At 50.5% G+C, this 13,941-nt stretch overlaps 1 protein-coding gene across 1 annotated transcript; it reads left to right on the plus strand.

Annotated features, from left to right (window-relative positions):
* Nucleotides 1-848: 848 nt before the first annotated feature.
* Nucleotides 849-5,213, plus strand: LOC147679679 (uncharacterized). Its single transcript, XM_086944745.1, has 2 exons — nucleotides 849-1,119; nucleotides 4,564-5,213. Exons 1-2 carry the CDS (start codon nucleotides 849-851, stop codon nucleotides 5,211-5,213), a joined length of 921 nt encoding a protein of 306 aa, XP_086800871.1.
* Nucleotides 5,214-13,941: the final 8,728 nt, after the last annotated feature.

Raw genomic sequence — 13,941 nt, forward strand, 5'->3', positions numbered from 1 at the left:
CCGCGCACAGGCGAATTTGCACTTGGGAAGTCGGGGAAGTTGCGGGGGGGCCCCAAGCCCAAGCATGGGCGCAGCTTGGAGCAGCATGGGCGCTTGCACGACCCTCCACCTGCTTCGGTGCCCCCTGCCTTTTCCCCTCCGGTACCGCCTTTGGCAGAGGGGGTCTCCCCATATTTATGGCTTAACGGGCAGTGTTATCTGCTCTCCCATGCATTGCCGGGGCCTGTTCCTGCCCCCCTCCCTAATGTGGGCACTCCCCCTTCGGTTGCTGCAGATGCCAGGCACCCCTGTGCCACGCTGACGTCGCCCACCCACCCTGAGGCCCTGCCCCCGGCTCCTGCTGTGGTTATGATGGGGGCTGCTCATACATTGCTGCCCCCTCCGGCCAAGGCTGCTCCAACTGGTGCTCCTGGCCCCCGGCCCCCCCCCCACAATTCCTTGACCCCGGGTGGTAGGGGTTTGTTGCGGAAGGGAGCGCCCCCGGCCACTGGCCAGTCACTGTTCCCGGTCCCCAGGGGTCGTCCAGGTGGGCTTCTGGGTGGCCCTGAGGCTGGGTCGGTGGGTGTCACTGCTCTGGCGTCGGGGGTGATTGCGGTTCCACTGTGGGGGGCAATGTTTTTGGGGCTGTTTCTTTGTCTGGCTCGAGCGGCCGCAGTTTTCAATCTGCGCCATCGGCTGGGCGGCTGTTGGCTGTTTCTACGGGCCCGGGAACTGTCCCCACGGCTGTTTCCAGTGGTGGGCTTACAGGGGGGCTGTCTGGAGCGGACGGCTCTTCTACAGCTTTCAGTGCACATAGCTTTCAAAACATCGACTGGCAATTTTATGATGGGGGTATTGGTGATGGGGCTATGCCCAGTGGTAGTGCTCAAGTGGAATTTTCTGATGAAGCTTTCGGTGGGAGTTTTCATGATGATGAGTTGGAAGAGGGGGAATTGAGAGACAAAGATGTTGGGCTTTTGGCAGCACGGGCCCAGGGGGGTGGGTTGGGGCAACCCACTGTTTCTCGTGTTTTGCAGGAGTCTCGAGCGGACCATGCAGGTGTACGAGGGGCAGTGTGGTCTGGACCTTCTCAGAGGGATCGTGGGGCTGTCGCACAGCAGCCGGAGCAGTTACCGAGAGGTAAGGATGGGTGGTGGTCCGTGTGGCAACCTAGGGAGAGTCTCCCTGTTAAGAGTACAAGATCTATTGGTACGGGTGATGGGGTTGTGATTGAGCGAGTCGCTCTGGCACCGAGGCTTGAGCGGCCTGTACTTTCGAATGTTTCTAATGTGCAAGTTGCAAATGCAGTTTCTACAGCGGGGGTGGGCGGGGTGGATGCCACACGTGTCACGGAGGATAGTATCCTACCGAAAAAGTTGCCTTATTCTGGGGTGGGAATGCCTTTGGGGTCTCATTTATCTGAAAAAACGAAGAATTTGATATGGTCTGGGGCATTTGTGGATGTTTTTCGGCTTCTACATAGGGATGTTCAGGCAAAAGAAGGGTCAAAGGAGGAGGAATTAGAATTGGCTCGGAGGCCTCGTGTTCCGAAGTCCATAGAGAACTGGACTTCGGCCTTTCTTATTTATGCCAGCGTTTATTGTCAACGTCATCCTGAGAAAGCAATAGACATGTTTAAATATGCTGATGTTATACGCAAGGCTCACAGTTATTTTGGCGGCTTTGCTTGGTTGTCCTATGATGACGAATTCAGGGCGCGCATGAGCGCTTTCCCTGAGCGTTCGTGGGGTGAGGTGGATTCGGAGTTATGGTTGCAATGGATGGCATCGGCAAACCCCCCTGCTACGACCCACACAGCTAGCGGGCAGCCCGTGTATTATCGGCCCTTTTCAGCTCGCCCCGCTCAGTCTGGGGTGGGGGTTTGGGGCAGAGGTCAGTCAGCCGCTTCTGGCACATGCTGGCATTTTAACAGGGGTTCCTGTAACAGACCTGCTTGCAGGTACAAACACGAGTGTTCGCAGTGTGGAGGGAAGCATGCCCTCACCCAGTGTTTTCCCGGCCAGCGAGTGGGTGAGCAGGGACGAGGTTCAGGGGGTAGGGGGCAGCAACAACAGTCTGTTTACAAGGGCCCCTACTCCTATTAGGCAGGAGGTTCTCGATCTCTGGCTGGTGGACTATCCAGATTTTGAGGCCGCTAAGATTTTGTCTTGGGGTTTCAAAATTGGGTTCAGGATTGGGTATCAGGGACCCAGGGTGGGCAGGTGGTCGGACAATTTGAAGTCTGCGAAGGAGAGTCCCCATGTTGTGCGGAAGAAACTGGATGCTGAGCTTGCGGCTGGTAGGATTGCTGGTCCTTTTGTGAATTGTCCTCTGCCTGACTTGATTGTATCGCCCCTGGGTGTGGTGCCTAAGAAGGCGGAAGGGGAGTTTCGTCTTATCCATCACCTGTCCTGGCCCGAGGGTTCATCAATTAATGACTTTATTGATCCAGCTGACTCAACCGTCAATAATGCTTCGGTGGACGATGCCTTACGGCTCGTGCGCACGGCTGGTGTTGGGGCTTTGCTGGCAAAGAGCGACATTCAGTCGGCTCTCCGGCTATTGCCCATTCACCCTTGGGATTTCAGTCTGTTGGGAATGCATTTTGACGGTAGTTTCTACGTGGATAGGGTGTTGCCCATGGGCTGTTCAGTGTCATGCTCCCTTTTTGAAACTTTCAGTACCTTCCTGCAGTGGCGGTTCACTTTTGTTAGTGGCCACGTATTGGTCTGTCATTACCTTGATGATTTTCTTTTCATTGGGGAAGGTCGATCTGGGCAGTGTCAGTCGGCTTTGAACATCTTTCAGGCTCTAGCGGAGGAATTGGGGGTTCCATTGGCGCCGGACAAGACAGAGGGTCCCTGTACGTCCCTGACTTTCTTGGGGATCGAAATTGATACTCTGTCTATGGTGGCGAAATTGCCTGTGGCTAAAGTGAAGGAAATGTCCGCTTTCATACATCTGGTGTTGGGGGAGCGGAAAGTTGTTTTGAAAACTGTTCAGAAGTTGTTGGGTTACCTCAATTTTGCTTGCCGGGTTGTTCGGGCGGGCAGGACATTCTGCAGACGTCTCGGATTGTCCATGTCCGGAGCACGCCTTCCCCATCATAGGGTGCGCATTACCACCGCTGTGCGTGCCGATTTGACTGTCTGGCTCCGTTTCCTACAAGAGTTTAATGGCGTGTCCTTGTTTTTTGCGGATGAGGACATGGTATGGCAAGTACAGTTGTTCACTGATGCGTCAGGGGCTCACGGCTTCGGAATTTTTTGGGAAGGTCGATGGTGCGCGGCCGGCTGGCCGGCGCACTGGAAGGATCAGGGTCGCAGCATAGCGTTTCTGGAGCTTTTCCCGCTGCTGGTTGCTCTGCACCTATGGGGGGATGAGTTTCAGAATCGCTCAGTCTTGTTTCACGTAGACAATTTGGCAGTCGTGCACCTTGTCAATCACCAAAAGGCTCGTGATTTGCGGGTTTTGCGGCTCCTGCGCGCATTCATGCTGCGGTGTCTGCAATTAAACATTGTCTTTAAAGCACGGCATGTTCCTGGTACTTCTAATTGCATCGCTGATTCTTTGTCTCGCTTTCAGTGGTCCGAGTTCCGCAAGTTAGCTCCTGGGGCGGACCTGGAACCAACAGCGATCCCACAGTACGTATGGGACCTGGGGGATTGAGGGTCCACCACTTGGTAGAAAATTCAGTGGCTGAATCCACCAGGCGGGGTTATGTGAAAGCCTGGAATGAGTTTCTGCAGTTTGGTAAGGATGCGATGGGGCCGATTGGTGCGGGTTGGTCTGATGAACACTGTGTCTTGCAGTTTGTTTTACATCTGGCGGACAAAGGCTTATCGCCCACTACCATTTCTGGCAAATTGGCTGGGGTTTCTTTTTATGGGCAGCTTTGGTGGGGGAGGGATCCGGTTGGGGGGGTGTTGGTGCGTAAAGTTTTGAAAGGTTTGGCCAGGCTCCGGGCTGGTGGTCAGCAGCTCAGGCAGCCAGTGACTTTTGAGTTGCTCCAGTTGCTGTTGCCGGAATTGGAGGTGTGTTGTTATGATGCTTTGGAGTGTGCCAAATTTCGTTTGTGTTTTATTTGGTTGTTCTTTGGGGCATTTCGGGCATCAGAGTTGTTGGGGTTGCGGGGCAGGGTAGGTATGACCAGCAATGAGGTGGTGTTGGAAAGTGACAGAGTGCGGCTGTGGCTGCGGGCATCTAAAACCGACCAGATGGGGAGGGGTAAGTGGGTGTTCCTTGGTAGGAGTGGTGTCTCTGCATGTTGCCCGGTTGGGGAATGGGAAATGTTTGTGTCCTCTTCGCAGTTTCTCCAGGGGTCCATATTTTGTCATGCGGATGGTAGTCCCATAGTTGCATCTCAATTGTTGGCTGTTTTACGCAAGGTTTTGTTGCGCTTGGGGAAGGATCCTGTTCAATTTGGTACTCATTCTTTCCGAATTGGTGCGGCGACGGAGGCCGCTCGGTTGGGGTGGGACTGGTCCCAGATCCGACGAATTGGTCGTTGGCGTTCTAAGTGCTGTGAAAAGTATGTGAGGAAATAAGGCATTTTGGCTTGTCTAACATTTCTTTCTCTCCTAGGTCCCTGGCCATCAGTCGCCGGATGCAAACGAAGGGTGTGGATACTGGGGCACTCTTTTGTTAAAAGGGCAGCTTTAGCCGCTGCCAGTCAGCTCTGTGGGAGATCACTTGGTCTGAACAGTATGACACACGAAGTCTCCTGGCATGGAACAGGGGGAATGCGCTGGGGTGGGCTTTTTCCCGCCTTGGCTGCTCTGGTTTCGCAGTGTTTGGGGGGCCCTCCGGATCTCCTGGTGCTACACTTGGGAGAGAATGACTTGGTTTCTCTATCTGGGTTGACCTTGTTAAAATTAATGAAGCAGGACCTGGAAATCATCAGAACCACATGGGTGAGCACCATGCTTATATGGACTGAGTTTGTGCCTCGTGTGCAATGGCGTGGGGCGAGGAACCATTCTGCCCTGGAAAAGGCTAGAAGGAAAGTGAACAGGACAATGCGCCCCTTTTGTCAACATTGGGGTATCTACAGTTTGGACCATTATCATTTAAAAGTATCTGAACATCATTTATTTTGTGAGGACGGTGTGCATCTCTCAGCTTTGGGCCTCTCTTTTTACCTCCTTGAACTCAGGGACTTGATTAGCAAGGTTCTTCAGGTACAGTTGTGGTGTGCTCCTTCCTTTCCTTTAGGTGGGGCAGGAAAACGCTAAAGGTTTTCCTGGGTGGCGGGTTTTTGTTAGTGGGGGTGGGCAGCCTGGAGCGGGTTGGCCATCCTGAAGGGTAGCATTGGGTAGGCTAGGTGTAGTAGGCAGGAGTTTGTTCGGGGTTTTTGGGATTTTGGTTTCGTAGGCTCACTGTAGAGTTGAATTATGTAAATAATAAATAAATAATGAATGTGTTTATGATATTTATGATGCACCTGTCCTAAAATAAAAGTGGCCTTTCTTGCTCCTAAAAGAAGGTGTGGACAATGTTTTCTTGCGCGAGGGGGGACCCAGGGAGAGCCAGGCGCGAGCCGGTCTCTCCCTGGGCAGGTTCGCGCGAGGAACATTACCAGGTGGGGGCTGATTAGCAGAGGGATTAAAAGGGGAAGTCAGGCGGGCGGTTAGGAACTGCGTGGGCGGGAGGCGTGAAGGGAGGTTGTTTTGCCCCACCCACCCTCCCTCTCTTTTTTCTTTATTTATTTCTGGGTTTTTTATTTTGCGGTGCTCTAGGCACTGTTTAGTTTAGGTAGGTTTGCCACTGTTAGGATGGGTGCCTTTGTTCTGTTGTAGGCGGGTTTTTGTTAGTGGGGGTGGGCAGCCTGGAGCGGGTTGGCCATCCTGAAGGGTAGCATTGGGTAGGCTAGGGGTAGTAGGCAGGAGTTTGTTCGGGGTTTTTGGGATTTTGGTTTCGTAGGCTCACTGTAGAGTTGAATTATGTAAATAATAAATAAATAATGAATGTGTTTATGATATTTATGATGCACCTGTCCTAAAATAAAAGTGGCCTTTCTTGCTCCTAAAAGAAGGTGTGGACAATGTTTTCTTGCGCGAAGTGCCTGGGGATCAGAAATGGGATCCAAATACATGTATGCAAAGGTAAGGCACAAAGGACCTGATTTATAGAAAGTTTTGCACCGACCTTGCGAACAAATAGAATGAAATTTAGGCCACCTTGTGTGGCCAACTGGAGTAACGCAAGGCAGTCCAAGTTTCTGCCTGGAGCATAGGTGTTTCCACACATTCACCCATGAACGTTGGCGCATTCCCAGGTTTAACATGAGTGGTAGACCTAGGAATGCATCAGAATGGTACGCCTTCCCAGGTGAGGCGTACTAAGGAGAAATATCTTTATTTCTCTTCTTTTATTCTGCTTTCTACAGAATTCAGCACACACAAAAAGAGGAAAAAGCCTCAAGGTATAGTTTTGCAGGAAGTTGTCTGTTTCTGCACAAAAGCAATTCTGCCTTCAATGCAATCACCCTTGCACCATGGTGCAAGTCTTCCTGCGTTGGCACTTTGCAGCCAAAAGTATGCCAGCGCAATGAGAGAGCAGGAATGCGCCATATCTTAATACAAATAGGAGGATATTCACAAGGACTCAACTCCGATTTATCCCCACCCTAACGCAAGAAATAGGGTACTAGATTTAACACCCCATTCAAAAGCTGGTGCAAACTGCAGGCTGGTGCAAACTGCAGACAAAAAAAACTTTTTATTAAACAGGCTAATGAAGTTACATATAATGGAAAACGAGCACATATATTCAGATGTTCAAATATATGATAACAAATTACATTGCAAAAGGGTCAGTACGCCACTATCATTTCAGTCTAAATCTGGAAAGTTACTGCACAGTTAGGTCCTAACTAAATTAGGCAGTACGTCTGGCCTCCTGCCTTCTTCATTCACAAGCTGCGTGTGTACCCATTGACTCACATACTGTTGATTCCTCGCCCAAGCTTCTATATTTCTCACAGGGGGACTATATTTGATCAAATTTTTTCCTGCAACCCCTACTGTCATATATAACCGTCTCCACTTGGAGGCACCTATCAAGATTGGTCTCTCCATTCTGCCACTGTTGGGGGGATATGTGAAAACTTCCTTAATTTTTAAACATAAACGATTCTGGAATAAATATTGCAGGAGCCAGTTACAGCACAGAAGGTTTTACAGGTTTCTCTTGTATTTTTTTTAAAGTATTTTATTGGTTTTCAACCCAAACATCGTCCCCCCATACAAAGTCCATCAGCAATAAAGACAGTTACTGAATACAGTGCGACAGTCATTGTCTACAGTTTAGATTAACATTTACCCCAGCTTCAACATCAAACTGAGCATTCCAATCCCCCTCCTTTGCTCCTGTTATAACAACGCAACTCGTATCTCATACATCCACCCATATGATGAGAACCCAATATGGTGCTCCCGCAGATTAAAACCTCATCCACTCCCCACCCACCCAACCCCTTCCACCGGTGTGCTCTATATATTCTAAATCAGAATGCCGAAGCATCAACCACATGCTAGGGTACGTCAACATCTTAATGCGTTTGGGGCGCCTACAATGCCCACCCGGGTCCGACCCACCCTCCTCCTCCCAACAGTCTCCCACAACCCAGCCATATTCAGTGTGCCCCATCTAGTTCTATGGGAGCCCCCAAGGAGTCAGAGTCCGAGTCCGGTTCCGGTAGTATCAATGATGCCACCAAAGCTTCCCACGCCTCTGCAGTCTCCATCGCTTTTTCATTATTCGCTCTCTGGACCTGCTGGAGCCTGACAACGCTCTCACTAGCCGCCCAGCTCATGAATTCCATTTTCCAGGGCTCCATACTAGGGCCCTGTGTGGACTTCCACTTTCTTGTTAACTCCTGTTTGGCCAACAGCAAACCCAGATCAATTATTTTACTTGTTACCTTGGTGCGCGCCGTGTGTGGATACCAGTGCAGTATGCATGTACCCATATTGGGTTCTATCTGCCTATCCGTCACCCCACATAGGACCTCAACCACCTCCTCCCAATACGTACCGAGCTGTGGGCAAGCCCACATCATATGCTGGAAGCCCGCCGCATTCAACCGACATCTAGGGCAACATGCAGAGTCCACATTAAAATATTTATTTATCTGCCCTGGGGTTTAGTACGCCCTATGTAATATGTAGAAATGGATAAGTTGGAATCTAGAGTTCCGCATACCCTTCCATGCCCTTTCCACCAATTTAGACCAAGCCGACTCAGGTATATCTTTATCCAGATCCACCTCCCATTTTTCTCGCAGCTAAGTCAGAGGGCGAAGCCCCTCTCCCACCATTCGCTGATACATGCACGATACTGCCTTTATCGTCCCTGAGGCCATTACGACATATTGGCATGTCGGGGACGTCTGTGGTTCTAACAACCCTCCCTCCCAGTGCTCCTGTATCACTGCCACCAAAGTGGCATGCAACAAAAAATCCCCTCTGGGCAATTCATATCTATCCTGCAGTGTCTGATAGGGCAGGAGAGCACCCTCCTCGTACAGGTCCCGGATCACCTGCAATCCCAGTTCTTCCCACACTGCCAATGCCGACCAATCTCCTCCATGTCATAGGGCTGTACACATTTTGAGATGTATCTCCGGCGCATAGGGGTGAGTTCCACCCACTCTACGTCTACTTCTATTCCAGCTAACCCGTAGCGCTTTCTCTTCATAGGTCAACGAGTCTAGCCCGCAACCTCTGACCAAGAACCACGAAAGACAGTACATGCTGTGGAAACCAGCGATCCTCTGGTCCGTCTGGTCCCCTGAACTCTAGTGCAACCGCCTGTGTGAGCCACCGCAGTTGGGCTGCCAGGTAGTACAATTCGAAGTCTGGGACTGCCCATCCCCCTTCCGCTCTAGGTCTCATCAGAGTGGTTAGAGCTACCCGTCTCCTGCTGTTCCCCCACAAAAATCCTCCTACCATGGTTCTGAGCTACCTAAACACCAGGCCCAGTACCCAGATCGGCAACGTCCTGAAATGATATAACAAGTCTAGGCAACGCCACCATTTTCAAAAGCGCTACCCTTCCTGCCACAGAGAGTGGCAGAGTACTCCAGAATGTCATGCTTCCCCTAATTCCTCGCATTGCCTTGTTCACATTGACCTCTAGAAGGTCTTCCTGCGTATGATAAATGTTAGTCCCCAGGTACGGCAGGCAACATGGCTCCCATCATATTCCATGTAATTCGTCAGGGATTGCCATTGCCCGCAGCGCCAGGAACAGGCAGGTCTTTTCCCAGTTCACACACAGCCCCGATGCCGCCACATACGCCCGCATTAGCACCTTCTCGCCCATCAAGTCTTCACTGGGGCCCGCCAGGAACATCAGCAGGTTGTCTGCGTATAACGTTATAAAATGCATGTCTCCACACACCTCCAGCCCAATATAATGCTTCCCCAACCTAGCCTGCACCGCTAGGGGCTCAATTGCCAGCGTAAACAGCAGCAGAGAAAGCGGGCAACTCTTCCGCGTCCCTCATCCCACTGTACAGAAAGCTGACACCGTTCCCCCCGTCCGCACCCGAGCCTTTGCCAATGTATACAATATTTAGGTCCACCTCACAAACTCCTCACCCAACCCCATCTTGCGCATAACCTGAAAAAAAAGGACCATTCCAGGCTATCAAATGCTTTTTCTATGTCCACCGAGAGAATCAAGGTACCAAGTCTTGGCAGTGCTCTAGGACCCACAGTAACCGCCTCACATTAACAGCCGTATCACGCTTAGGTATAAAACCAGACTGGTCTCGGTGTATCAGTTGTGACATATATGTCGCTAGTATCCTGCTCAAGATTTTATAATCAGTCGTCAACATTGATAGCGGGCGATATGCCTTCATATCTGTAGCTTCCCTTCCAGGTTTCAGAAGAGGGATAATGATAGCCTCCCTGGTGGTTACAGGCAACCTCCCTGTCTTGTATGCCTCCAGATAAAGCAATTGCAACCTTGGGGCCAGGGAATCCGCATATTTGGTGTAAAACTCTATAGGGAGGCCATCCACCCCAGGTGTTTTGTTACGAGCCATGTGCTTCTTAATCACACTCCTAATCTCTCCTATTGTGAGCTCACCACCCAGCTGATCCCTCTGTTCTTTGCTCATGCTCGGTAGAGTCATCTCCTTCAAATAGCTCCGTATATCACCAGGGCCCTGAGACAGCTGGCTACTGTAAAGCCCAGTGTAAAACTCCAGGAACAGGCTGTTTATCCCCGATTATGTGCGCACCACCTCTCCGGTTGGGGCCACAAAGCCCAATATCGGCATTCCCCTGGGGGTCGGATTAGCCAACCACGCCAGCAGTGCACCTGATTTGTCCCCCTCAGTATGCATTCGAGCTTTGTAGCTCTTGTAGTCAAAAGAACACAGCTTCTCCACCTGAACCGCTACCGCCTCTCTAGCTTCCGAGACCGCAGCTTGTACGCCCGGGTTCCCTGGACGGACCCTCTAGGAGTCCCGCAACCGGCCCTCTGCTTTCTCCAAGTCAGTCAAAATCATTTTGCGTACTCCTGCCACCTTACTAATACAGATCCCTTGGCCACAACCTTAAACGCATCCCACTCAATCGCTAGTGATGTCTCAGTCCCCTCGTTCTCCTCAAAGTAGTGCTCAATACCCATCCTCAGCTCCTCCCCAAAGACCGGATCTTCCAACACTTCTGGTCGGAGCCGCCAGGTCGGTATGACCGCCCTCTCCGGACACCACCTTATGCGCACTAATAACGGGTTATGGTCAGACAACGTTCTCGCCTAGTACTCGCTAACCAATCACCTTGGAGTGAACTGCAGGGGCGCATAATATGGCATCTAATCAGACGTGCAAGTTATGAAGGCCGGAGTAATAAGAGTAATCCCTCTCCTCTAAATGCTGGGCATGCCACGTGTCAATTAGCACCTAATTGGTTTGCCACACGCCTCTTGCCTTGGAGGTCCTATGCACCGGAGCACCAGAAAGCGGGGGTGAGATCTATCACGCTCCACGTCTGTTATTGAGTTAAAGTCCCCCCCCCCCCAATATTGTTGCAATAGTTAAATATGGCGTTAGACTCCCTGACAATCTCTCACCGCTACAAATCTCCCCTCCGGGTCAACTAAATGCTGCTGCGGCTGAAAAGGGAGCTAGCCCTAATCCACACCAGGGCACTCCTGGAAAATGCAGAATATGTTGTGTAGAATAATTGCCCCCTCCACCTCTTTTTAAGAGCTGCTCCCTCAGTGAGGTTAAGATGCGTTTCTTGATGGAAGGCTATCTGCACCCCTCGCCGTACCAGGTAAGCATGCATCTTGTGTCACCTCTGCATCGTATGAAGCCCCCGCACATTCCAAGTTATACATTTCAAATCATGCAACGTCCCCATAGGTCAAGTCTTTCCCCATTCGCACCCAACCCATAGCTACAAGCTCACAGGTGTCATCAACGTCCCAAACCCCTCATCCCAACTCATCCCAACCCCCCCCCCCAAAACAGGCACGACAACATTAGAGCCCATCCAAACTATTGCGCAAACCACTCACTAGGCTTCTAAGGAGCCACCCCACACAAACTTACGGGAGGTAAGCCCTCGGATTCAGAGAATCAGACACCTAATCATCTGTCGTCCCACGCCCAACACCTGTATCACTGAACCCGACCCTGCCAGGGCCGTGTAGTTACGAAGTCTTCTTCTACATATAGTCCACAGACCTACCCATTCCACCTCTCTGGATAATCAGTTACCCTTCAACCAGGTCCCCAGTAAGCCACCCCTCCCTGGCCCCCCGCCCACTACTCTTATCAGGATCAACCAATGTCTACATCACCCATTAACGATCTCGTCCGCTGTTCCAGGTGTCACATGGGGCAGCTTCTGGCTTCCAATCTCCGAATGTTCATCATCCTCTTCCAGGGACCCTGCTTCCGATTCTGTCCCTTCCGGGAGCGGTCCCCTCCCTCTTGTGAAATAGCCGAGACAGCCTGCAAAGCGCCCGTGTGCTCCATCTCCGTTTGTGTTGTTTTCGGTCTCTGGGCCTTTGGCTGGCGACGTCGGTTGCGCCTCTGCCGTCGCGGTTGTGGTCTCATCCCGTCCCAAAGCACACCACTCTCCGCTTCTCCAAGTCCTGTTTTATACATCTCCAACCAGTCCCAGTCCTCCGGACTTTCATGGAACAATGACTTATCATCCATCGTTATCTTTAGGCGTGCCGGAAACATCAGAGAGTATTGAATGCCCTCATCCCGCAGTGCCCTTTTAACTGCCACAAACAATACCCCACAGCCTGTTGTCCTGATGAGAACTCCCTCACTCGTGTGAGTTCGAAACGTGTAGACAATTTATGCCATCTAAACAAAAGGGGTAATCCAAAACTTTCTCTCAACTAAAACTTTATTGATGGAAATTTATTTTTTAAGGCTTAATGTGAATATTTCAATTTCAGTGTGTGTGTATATGTATTAAGATATGAATGGCTGTGTATTTATGAGGGTATGATTGCTTTTGAATGTAGGAAACGTATATATTTTTTAAATTGTACAAAGGTTTGTTTGTAAATATTTTATAAATGTATATATTGTGTATAGGAGGTCTTGTATTGTATAATGAATTGGTGAAATAATAACCAAATGTCTTTTTTGAGAAAGAAAATTTAAAAATAAAACAAAAGATTCATTCAGACGTAACTGTGTCAATGGACCATAGTGTATAATCCATATGGTTTCTATGATTTAAAGAAAATAGTGAGACAGTATTGACATCATTTTGTTCAATAGTAATTCGTGACTCAGCCCTGCTGTTGGAGGCCCAGACCCAGTGGTGATTTTTTGATTGCATGGATGTTTGGCATGCAGATTGGACACTGGACCTGGGAGATTGCACGAGTCCTATGTGCCACTACCCGATTGAGGTTTGGTTCACATTGGGGCCAATGGTTGGACTCAGCACATCTGTCCGGATCAGATGATGGATTACGCCGATAACATGTCAGATGTGGTGGACGACGAGTGCTCATTGGAGATGTTGGGTTACACAGCTGCAGTCACGTTCATGGATGAGTGACAAGGTACCCACAGCCACAACTGGATGTGACCCATTGCACGTATCCCGATGCCTGGTTGCACGTTGGAAATCTGGTCACATGTACCAAGACAACAGTGGACATGGCTGCTTTTGCCTGTACTCATGATCCATGCGCGGACAACCGACGTGGGTTGGCACGAACTTGTGTTGGTGATGGACTCCCCTGAGGTGGACATTGGCGCTGTCCTATGTTACTCATTCAGACATACTGCTGCATTGGTCTGCATATTGTGGCCCTGCTCTTGGCCGTACTGGCATTCACTGGTTGATAAAGTTTCTGCACTTTAACTTGTATCCAACTGTGTTGTGCCTTGATTTGTATGCCAATGTGTGTGTCACAGACTCTCTGGCTCTCTACCATACTTGTATTGCTACCCCATCAGGACTGTGGGTTTGTACTTGTGCATTGTCATGTCCGTGTGTCATGCTTAACCAGATGCATGTGGCCATTTACCAGCACCAGGCGGGGGCATTTGTGTTCTGTGTTCGGTTGTGCAAATGTTAGTGTTCGTGCCACATTGTGTTCGAGGTTGGGGTGTTCTGCTTTCTATGTATGTGTGCTGCATTGTCTGTGAGATGTCCCTTCAGCTCTGATTTGTCTCACCCTTCTCCCCTTCAGGCAGTATGGTTTCCACTTCTGTGCTTGTTCTGTGGTGTGCTATTGCCGGGTTATGTGACTTGTGCTCTTGGTTGCTGTTGTCCCTCTTGGGCATGGTCTGTCTGCAGTGGTGTCCATCTCCCCCAGGTCACTGCTGGTTCCTCTCCCTATTGTTGTTGTGTCTGATTTGGTCAGTTTCCGGTTCCCGGTCCTGCCACCGTCTCCAGACTGATGTGGTTAACGCCATGTCATCCAGCTCCTGGTGTGGTACTGGCCTCCCACCTC

This window comes from Lissotriton vulgaris, chromosome 11, assembly GCF_964263255.1.
Source record: "Lissotriton vulgaris chromosome 11, aLisVul1.2, whole genome shotgun sequence".
NCBI classification, from domain to species: Eukaryota; Metazoa; Chordata; class Amphibia; order Caudata; family Salamandridae; genus Lissotriton; species Lissotriton vulgaris.

Excerpts from the sequence above, each read along its gene's own strand:
- LOC147679679 (XM_086944745.1), top strand. The coding sequence starts at position 849 with ATGCCCAGTGGTAGTGCTCAAGTGGAATTTTCTGATGAAGCTTTCGGT. Across the intron at positions 1,120-4,563 it reads GCCGGAGCAGTTACCGAGAG|GTCCCTGGCCATCAGTCGCC; the intron begins GTAAGGATGGGT and ends TTTCTCTCCTAG.